This window comes from Hipposideros armiger, unplaced genomic scaffold, assembly GCF_001890085.2.
Source record: "Hipposideros armiger isolate ML-2016 unplaced genomic scaffold, ASM189008v1 scaffold_808, whole genome shotgun sequence".
Taxonomy (NCBI): Eukaryota; Metazoa; Chordata; class Mammalia; order Chiroptera; family Hipposideridae; genus Hipposideros; species Hipposideros armiger.
The window spans coordinates 181,762-192,364 of record NW_017732158.1 but is presented as its reverse complement, the minus strand read 5'-3'; the positions used below and the strand labels follow the sequence as shown (position 1 = coordinate 192,364).

The window sequence follows — 10,603 nt, the reverse complement described above, 5'->3', positions numbered from 1 at the left end:
AGACTGAAGAACAAAAGGACAGCAACTTGTCTGTTCCCCTTCCCCAATTCCCCAACGCTGTTCCCCTCCCCCAATTCCCCAATAAAATATTTTTTTAAAAAAAAGCAGACCCATAGAAGATACAGATATTTGGAAGATCAAAAACAAACTTTTACAATAACAATAACTAGTGAACAATATGGGGAATTTCGTTAAAAAATTAGAAACTATTTTAAAAAGCATTTTGAATTCTAAAACTGACAAATACAATAAAATGTAAAGCTAAAGAAGTGACACTAAGTCTCATCAGATGGATTTAACAGCAGGTATACCATAACTGAAGAGAGCTTGGGTAAATAAGACAAAAGAAAATATCCAGAGTAAATTACAGAAAAAGGGTGGACTGTATAGAAAAGAGTGTAAAACATGGGAAATGTTATAATCTAACATTTATGTAATCGGAGCCCTAGAAGGAGAGGAGAGAGATTGTGTCTGAGACTCTTCTAAGACAGATGAAAAATATCAAGCTACAGATTGAAAAGTCCTGTGAAGCCCATTTAGGACAAACAGCAAATCCCACATGTTTAAGGGACAGAAGGCCAGCCTGGAAAATGTGGTGATAAGGTTGGAGGCACTAGGTCAGGTAGGGCCTTACAGACCATGGTGATGAGTTTAGATTTTATTCTAATTGGAATCGATTTGAGGATTTTAATAGGAGAGACATGATCTTCTAAGATCACTTCTGCTGCAGTGTGGAGTATGAATTGCAAAGAGATCACTTAGGTGTTTGGGACAGTTCAGGTGAGGAATGCGTGTTTTGGCTTGGGAGTTATTAACAGTAACGATGGCATGACTCAGGATGGATTTTGGATGTAGACCTCCACTAATGGATTGGGTGTGGCAAATGAGAGAAAAAGAAGAATTGAGGCTAACTCTTACCACTTTTGCCTGAGCTTATAGATAGACGATTATGCTACTTGAAATGGTAGACTCGAAGTAGAATAATTTGGGGGACAGATAAGCAGAGATCAGTAGGCCTATTTTGGTGATGTTAAATTTGAGGTGTCTATGAGACATCAAGTAGAGATGTCAAGTAGGCATTTTAAAATACTGGTCTGGCACTCGGGGGTTCAGAGTAGAGATTGAGATTTGAGAGCCATCAGCGTACAGTTTTTATTTAGAGCCATAGACTCAAGGGGATCACCCAGGGAGAAAGTGTAGATAGAGAAGACAAGAGGCCCTTGGCCAAATCCTGGACCACTCTCACACTTAGAAGTAGTACACATTACTCTTAGCGGGTACAGGAAAGGAGCAAGAATTCATACATAGCACTTATATGCTTTTGGTCAGGTCTTAGTCATAGTCCCATAGCACAGGAGGAAGGTAGAAAATGTCATTTTCGGTAGCCAGATGTCCAGCTAAAAATAGAAAATTCTGTTACTATGGAGAAGGGGAGAATGGATAATTGGGGTACAGCTAGTATTCTTTCTACAACGTTTGAGTACAGGACTAGGTCCAGCAAAGGAGACTGAGGAACAGCCAGTGAGGTAGGAGTAAAACCAGGCAATTGTGACACTGGAAGTTTACAGAAAAAGATGTAAGCGAGGAGCTGGAGCAGGCAAGCCTGTCACATGCTGTTGCGCAGTTAAGTAAGATGAAGACAGAACCTTTGGCTTTAATGAAAAGGGAGATCATTGGTAATCTTAAAAGCCATTACAGTGAGAAAATGAGGACAAAAGCCAATTGGAATGACTGACTAGAGAGTGGGATACTGCAAATTAAGTCTTTGAGTAGTTTAGCTATAGAGGGGAGCAAAGAAAAAAAATTAGCTAGAAGAGACAAGGATCATCAGAGTAAGTTTTGTTTTGCTTTATTTAACAAAGGATGCTATTAAGGGATATGACAATGACCTAATAAGAAAAATGCAAGAAAGAATTTGAAAGAAAAATAATTCAATAATTCATAATGCAGTAGATCTAGTGGCATGGCCACACCAGCATCAGTGGGCACAGATGGGGAGGGACAGTAAATATTCATGAATAATACAATTTATCTTAGATTGCTTCTCAACTTATTTACACTCACCACTTTAATGATAGAATTGGTAGATAATGCATTATGTATCTGGTTTATGCAAGAAAGGTAAGAGACAACTCCATCCAGCAATCACATTTTAAACAGTGGGGAAAGGGAAGTTTGGCCCTAATTATAATAGCAAATGCTTAAACAGCATATACTGGGTTGGCCGAGTGGGTCAGTTGGTTAAGAGTTGGCTTAAGAGCGCAAGCTCTGAGCAACAGGGCCGCCAGTTAGAGTCCCACATGGGCCAGTGACGCTGTGCCCGAGCTGAGCTGTTGCTGAGCTGCCAACAAGTTGGCAGGGTGGCCCAGCTGGTATAACAACAAGATTGCCTGTTTGATGGTGGGCTACGCCCACTCGCAACTGCGACTGAACTTGACACCTTGAGCTGAGCTGCTGCCCAGATGGCTCAGTAGATAGAGCATGCGCTCTTAACAACAAGGCTGCTGGTTTGACTCCAGCATGGGATGGTTGTGGCTACGCCCACCCGCAGCTAAGATTGAGCACAGCACCTTGAGCTTAGAGGCCACGAGCTGCCGACGGGAAGCCAGACCGTGACTGGCGCCCTCCACAACGAAGAGTGAAGAACAACAATTTAGCTGGCCCCCTTCCCTAATTCCCCAACACTGTTCCCCTCCCCCAATTCCCCAATAAAATATTTTTAAAAAAAAACAGCATATACTGTGTGCTAGGCAATGTCCTAAGTGTTTTACACTTATTCTCACATCTGAGAAATTTGGCAAATTAATATACAGTTATATATTTTAAATTAAAAGAAAGTGGTTAGACATCTATATATTATTTTTTATTCTTTCTCATTTTTGCCATTCTTGTTCACATTAAATGAGAGGGTTTCTATTATACTAACATGGAGCAATACCATATACACATATACAGAGGGTGCAAAAAAAAATGTATACATGTTTTAAGAAAGGAAAAAACTATATTAATTGTAATAATATATACTGATAACAAAAGATGAATACAAGTCATGTTTGACTTCTGCAATTACAAGAGGTGCTCAAAGTGGTTGCTATCAGCATCCAGACACTTCTGATTACTGCAAAATACTGCTTGAGCATAGATAACATCTCTTAAAATGTGCATACATTTTTTGGCACCCCCAGTGTGTTTATGTCTGTGTGTGTGTGTGTGTGTGTAAAAAGTAAGGTATAGAACAGTGTGTAGTATGCTATCATTTTTGTAAAAGGAGAATATATATATATATATATATATATATATGCGCATACATATACATAGAGCATCTTTTGGATAATTCCTAAAAATTGATAACAAGGGTTATCTCTGGGGTGGGGGTTTTAACTCTTGTTAAAATCTTTATACAGTGTGTTAATATGCTTAACTAAGTAAGGAATTTAACCATTCTTTGGTGATTCAGGTTCTTGCACTGTGTCTAGGAGCTTTTTGGCAATTTCTTCAGCAAATAAATATTAGCTTGTCTTCTCACCATTTGTTGCTTTCAGATTTAAGTTAAATTCTAAATAAAAATTCTGATCATTTGTGGGAGGGGCATCCAAATAGTTGGATTTAAGATCATGAGACTTATACTACCTATATTTGCCAGCATGTAAATGTCTACTTCAGAATTATTTGACATATATTTGATTTTAAATCTTTAATCATGATAACCTTATAGTGTTTTCTATCTTTGTCAGGAATTAAAAGGTGGAAAAACTTACGCAAAGGTAAGTAAATGTTCCTTAACTTTTTTGGAATTTGTAATATTACTCATTGCTATTTCCAGGTTAAAAGTTAAACAGTTTGCTCTTCTAATTGCTGTTCAAGTTGGCTGTCTTTAAATAAGGCAACTTGGAGAGTGAACAGTTGGAGCCAACAATAAGTTATAGTCAAATTCTTTCTAAATCAGCGGTTTCAACCTTCCTAATGCCGCAACCCCTTAATACAGTTCCTCATGTTTTGGTGACCCCCAACCATGAAATTATTTTCGTTGCTACTCTATAACTGTAATTTTGCTACTGTTATGAATCGTAATGTAAATATCTTTTTGTTTTCTGATGGNAAATTATTTTCGTTGCTACTCTATAACTGTAATTTTGCTACTGTTATGAATCGTAATGTAAATATCTTTTTGTTTTCTGATGGCCTTAGGCGACCCCGTGAAAGGGTCGTTCAAACCCCAAAGGGGTCGCGACCCACAGGTTGAGAAACGCTGTTCTGAATGCTGATTATGGGATGTTCTCACGTTCAGCTTCCTGACTGGATGATGATCTCTGGTTTGCATTAAGCAGTAGCATCTGTTAATTCAGTCTTCCGGGAAGTCTTCCCATTCCAACCCCCATGCCCCACTCATCTGTGTCCTCTTAGCACTCTGCATATACATGATCTCTACTGTCCTTTACACTCTTACTAGCTATAAGCAATTACTAATGAATGTGCTCACCTTTTTGCTGAATAGAAGGAATGAGTAATTAGTATAATAATATTACCAGAAATCCACACACTCCTCTTTTATTTCCAGTCTCTGTGATGGTATCTCCATCAACCCAGGCACCTGAGCCAAGTACTGGGCACTAGTTCCAACCATCGAATCTACCTAACTCCCTAAAACTAGTTGGCTCCAATGTCAGTTAGGATCCTCTTTGCTATAAGTGACAAAAAACCCTCTCACCTAGAGATTTTTTTTAAAATCTCACTAAATAAGTAGATGTGAAATAGAGCTGCTCCAGGTTTGGTTAATCCACTGACTGGAGAACATCATCAAGAACCCATGTTACTTTTCTCTTTCCATTCTCCCATTATCTACACGGTAACTTTGACCTTGGCTAGCTCCCCTCATAGTCACCAGGTAGCTGGCTGCTTGAGTTTTAGTCTACACATTCACATGTGACAAAATCCAGCCGCTTCCCCACATACGATTTTTTTTTTTTTTTGCATAAGAAAACTTTTCCTAGGTGGCCCTCAAAGGACTTCCCCATCCTTTCCTTGTTCACAGCCAGATCATATGCCCACTCCTAAATCAGGCAATAGGAGTGGATCACCATGGTTAGCTTAGATCACCATTTAACATTGAGCTAGAGGTTTGGTTGCTTTCCTTATGTGCATGGATGAACTAAAAGTGGACACGAATTAAATCAGAGCTCTGCTAGCAGGGAATATCAGGGCATTAAATGGTGGGGCAAGCAAACAGCAGGGCCTGCTGTCATTGACAAATCCTCTTGATTTCTCCCTTCCAGAAAGCTCCTGAAACCATCCCTTCTCTCCATTCCCAGGGCCACTGCCTTAGGTTATGCCTTCATTGTTTCTTGTTTAAAGCCTGCATTGGCCCCCTATCTTGTTTTCTGCCTCTGTTGTCTCCCTCCAGTCCTTCCTCCATATTATTGCCAGAGGGATGGTTCTAAAGTTCAAACATGGTCATATAACTCCCTCACTTTTAGTCCTTCAGTAGCTATCTATTACCTGTAAATGAAAATGAAGTGCAAAGTCTTTAACCCAGTATATTAGACCTATCTTGGTTTGCAGAGCACACGCACACACATGTGCACACACTCACTCATCCTTATGCGTCAGACAGACTGCCTTGTGATTTGATGTTTTCCCTGCTGTGCACGTCCTCCTCCCTTCTCTTGTCCTGTCAACTCGTGTGTCATTAAAACTCAGCTTAGTCATCCCTCCCCACTGAGAAAGTATCTTTTCTTCTCTTTCTTGCAGTTTGCCTTCCTCTGTCATAGCACTTACACTTTTTTATAGGAATTTGTTTTGTATGTTTCCTTAGCAAACTGTGAGCTCCTTGAGAATAGGAATGATTTCATTCCTAATGCCTAACATTACCTGGAGTGTAGATGCTCTAAGTTATTTGATAAATGAAATGATATTGGCCACAGATACTGTTATATCAGTATCTGTCTTATTTAATGAGTTATATCAGTGAAATCAAAGACAAAATCATAAGGAAATATGGACTGTGATATCTCACTTAGAATGTAAGCTCTCTCAAGACAGTCGTTATCTGCCCTGTCCATCACTATTTTCCAGTGTCTAGAACAGAGCCTGGCACATAAAAGGTGCTCAGACCTTCAGCCTGAAACATCACGTTGAGATACCCACCTTTTAATGCTTTCTTAATGGGGACTGACCAGATTCTTTTTGGTTGTTTTTTTTTAACTTGCATTATGCTTAGTGACACTGTAATACCAGCATCCCAACAGTAGATGGTAAGCCAATGGGCTGGTTTTTATTCAACAAATATGTATTAACTGCCTACCGTGTGCCAGGCGTTGTTTCTGGCACTATTCTAAGTATTGAAGATGCAGCGGTAAACAAAACAGACAAAAATCCCGCCTTTATGGAGTTTTCATTCTAATGGAGAGTTGAGGCAGGGGGGACAGCCGGTAAACTGAAAGGAAGAAAGCACAAGATCTAGAGAGAATCTTTCAGGTAAAAAACAAAACAAAGCAGTCATTGTTAAAGGCCTTGAAGTGATCTTGGCATTTCCAAAGAAGGCAGACCTTGTGGCTGGAAAAGTAAATGAGGAGGAGGAGATCAAGTTGATGAGGTGGCCAAGCACGGAGGGATCAGAGACAGTCAACATAGAGAACTCTTTGAAGGAGTTTTGCAATAAAGGGGAGGAGAAAAATAGTTTAATAGACTGGAGAGAGAGATGGGGTGAGATTTGGTTTTCTTTTGTTCATTAAGATTGAGAAAAGCCAGCATATTTGTGTGCTGATGGAAATGATCCAGAAGAGAAGGCAGGTTTTAGAATGCAAAAGAGAGGGAAGAATTCCTGGAGCAATGAACTTGAGTAGGGAGGAGAGTGGTTGGCCTCAGATGGGAGCACAGCCAGCTCCTTTACAGTAAGTTGGAAGGCAGATGTGTGGGTACAGATGCGGGTAGGTGAGTGGATGTGGCTGGCGATAAGAGCTTCTGAAAGTTTAGTGCTCTTTGATTGCTATCTTCTGAGTGAAATGGGAAGCAAGGCATCATCAGAGTACAGATGTGAAGGAGGTAATGGAGGTTTATAGAGAAAAGATGATGTATGAACTAGGGCATATGGATGATATGTGGTCATGTAGCCACATGGGTCTTCACATGGTCATTTGGATGCGGCTTTGCCCTAGGCATACCCAGGATTTTTGGTTGATCTGTTGGACCCCTGAAAGAGGCAGTAATACCAGAGTAACCACGTAAAATTAGGTAGATGTTACCTGTGGCTTGACGTGTTCTGATTGTATTTGGGGCTTGTGACCCTTCAACTGGTCTCTCTTAAGTTCTTACCCTTCATTCTTTTTGTACCAGTTAAAAGCTCCTAAAATAATGTTCCAGCTGGCAATTAAAATCTTTATCTTGAGTGCCATTTATATGTGCCCAGTGTGTGTGTTAAAATCTTAAAGCAGGCAACTTAAAATCACAGCAGTGTTTGAAATGATCAGTACTTTTTATTATGTTTTCAGGGAGATGTGCTTAATAATTGCAAACTCAAAACATTTTTGTTGTTGTTAACAAAAGACTCTCTATATACTTAGTCGTGTAGAATAGACTTAGTTTGTTTTTAAAAAAAAAGTTAAGCTGAGTGGCTCAGTTGGTTAAGAGCTCACTCAAGAGTGCGAGCTCTGAGCGACAGGGTCACCGGTTTGATTCCCGGCCTGAGCTGAGCTGCCGCTGAGCTGCCAACAGGTGGCAGGATAGCTCAGCTTAAAAAATTAAAATTAAAAAAAAATCACAGTTCAAAAAAAAAGTTATAATAGGGTTGACTTGTTGTACCACTTGGAAAGAAGAAATAGGGTTAAGCAACATCGGGGGAAGGACCGGAGGGCAATCTGTGGTAGCTGCATAAAACCGGGACCAAACCTGGGTAGTGATACGAGGGAGAACCAGGTCTGAGCTGGACTTCTGGATAGCAGCAGAGGGTCAGTGTGGGGCACAGCTCTGGGGAATGAAGGAAAGGGAATAGGGTTCATGAAGAGAGTCAGCTCAAGGGTGATCAGCAAGACAAGTTACGGAAGATGCTGAAGGAGAAGGGGCTTGTACCAAAGAAAGTGTGTGATGCCCTTAAATCATTTGGGTTCTTGTGTAGGGAGTGAGAACTTAATAACCTGCAACTGTCTGCAGTCACCAGTGGTTCACTGAGGACAGAGCCAGAACCAGATTAGGGAGAAGGAAGACCGGTCGGTTTTCTATATGTATTGTATATGCAAGTGATCATGATGGGTCTGCTCGTGCTTCCCATAGTGTGGTGTGAGAACCCCTGCTACTTGCAATGATTTTAGTTATTTGACATGATTCACTTCACTTTAACAGTTACATATTGTAATGTGTACAGGAAAAAAATATATTTAGCATATAAAATCTGTGATTTCAAAGATTGTAGTGCTTAAGACGAGTAGAACAGGTGATAAATTTTTTTTACCAAAAGTAAGCCAATTTAAAGACACATTAAGTAGATAAAAAACAGGTATTGTTAAGATGGCAGAAATTACAAATGACTGAAGTTTGAGATAGCTTGTCTAGAGCATGGGTTGAGTGTTTATTTTAACGAGAATAAGATAGAAGCCTAGTAGATATTCTATTAATATAATTATTTTTCTTTTCATAGCTGGGCTTTGCAGATCTAAACCTGGCAGAGTTTGCTGGATCAGGAAATACCACTCGTCGCTGTTTACTGGAAGGCTATGATACCAAAAATACAAGACAGGATAATTCCATTCTTAAAGTAAGCACGTTTCAAGATTTACATGTCAACAAATTATCTGCATTTTAAATAAGCATAGGTATATACTCTCAAGGGCAAGATGAGAATCAGTACTGAGATCACAAGCTGACCTCACCACCGAAATATTCACCACCTAGGGGGGAAAAAATACGCAAATCACAGAAGCAGTGAAAGTAACAGATTCACCATCATGATTCCAATGTGTCTTTCTGGTGCTATGACGTTCAGGGAACAGTGCACACAACCACTGCAGCACAAGGACTCATTGGGAGTAAGGAGCATGATGAATCGGGAGCTTAAAATGTTTATAGCTCCCGAAAGGTCATTTCCAAAGCAGCTGTGGTGGCCACAGAGAAATCACTGGGTCCTCTTATCACTAGTGAAGGGATAGGTGGAACTCACTTTGGGCGTCTGCTCTTTGTTTCTCGGTACCATTGGGAGCCACTTTTTTTATGGCCACAGACAGAATATACACTCCAGGGAGTTGGTGGGAGCATTAAATGAGACCCGTTGAGAAAATGTTTGTAAAGTGTCTTGCACCTCGTAAAACTCACTGGATAAAACTTTTCCTGGATTTCAGTTAGGTCACCCATGATGGTAAGTTATCTAATGATAGGAAATAAAAATAATTATGAATAAAAACTGGATGGTCAGAGTTAGTAGAGCAAAGAATTACTCCATACCTGCAATTTTCAAACTTTATTTTCAGTAATATTTAGCCCCGAAGATGTGAAAATGCATGAGTGGTTATTATAGCCGATCCATTCGTTGCACAAATTTAGCAGCTGTTAAGAAAGGGATATAGAGGAAGATGGTGAAACTTAAGGAGAAATTTAGAAAAAAACATAGTATAACTTTTGTGCACATCCTGTTAATTTTATGATTTTAAGGTGATCTCTCCGTAAGTGAAAAGTTTCCAGAGCACTTGCATATACCTCTATGAAATAAATTGGCGTAGATTGTCTCCGTCTTGTAGATGAAAACGCTGAGACTCAGAAGGTTAAGAGTCTCACTAAAGTAGTGGGTGGCAGAGCTGAGACCAGAATGCGATCTTCTACCACCTGCTCTGCCATCTTCTCGTGTTACTATTCTGTCAAAGACAGACTCACAAGGAACAGGTGACACTGTTCATTCTTAGACTGACCCTGAACAAGCCACTAAATTCAGTTCCTTTATACTTCTTGTATAAGAAAATAGATAATCCTCCGAATCATGGTGTTTTTATTGGAAATTGAAATTACTTTGACATTTCAGACCCCCACATTCCTTCCAGCCAGCTCATGGAGTAGTTTCCTCCTGATTCCCCATTGATCCCTTCACACCATTTCTTCTACTTTGTCCTACAAAAACATATTTTATAGATCACACCATGCAGCAGTCCTTCTCTCTCCCTTCTGAGCTCTGTGATCTCCTGGCCACTTAATTATCTTCTTTCTCCTGCTCATTGATGACTTAGCCCCTGGCTCACAGTTTTTCTCTGTCATCGTGTTTGGTGACTTCAGCATCTGCGTGGGTGACCTATCCTTCAGGACTGTCTTCTCTGTAGAGTCTGTCACTCTGGCTGATGTTTTGGGGTTTTTTTAAGATTTTATTGGGGAATTGGGGGAGGGAAACAGCGTTGGGCAATTGGGGAAGGGGAACAGACAAGTTGCTGTCCTTTTGTTCTTCAGTCTAGTTGTGGAGGACGTTGCTTCACTGGCCCATGTTGGTATTATCATTGNAATAAATAAATAAATAAATAAATAAAAATTTGTTTTCTTCATGTTTCACTGTTTCTGAATACTGGCTTTTAATATATCATTTTCGTATTATAGACTTGAGTGAAAAGTGTGTGTGCTTTTTAAATATGTCATCAAT

General features: G+C 39.9%; 1 protein-coding gene across 1 annotated transcript in view; it reads left to right on the top strand.

Annotated features, from left to right (window-relative positions):
* EEIG2 (EEIG family member 2) overlaps positions 1–10,603 on the top strand; it is a 78,932-nt gene that overhangs the window by 45,574 nt on the left and 22,755 nt on the right. Inside the window, exons 3-4 of the mRNA XM_019628798.1 lie at positions 3,735–3,764; positions 8,630–8,746. Of these exons, the coding sequence (XP_019484343.1) occupies positions 3,735–3,764; positions 8,630–8,746 (147 nt within the window). The remainder of the gene's footprint in view (positions 1–3,734; positions 3,765–8,629; positions 8,747–10,603) is intronic.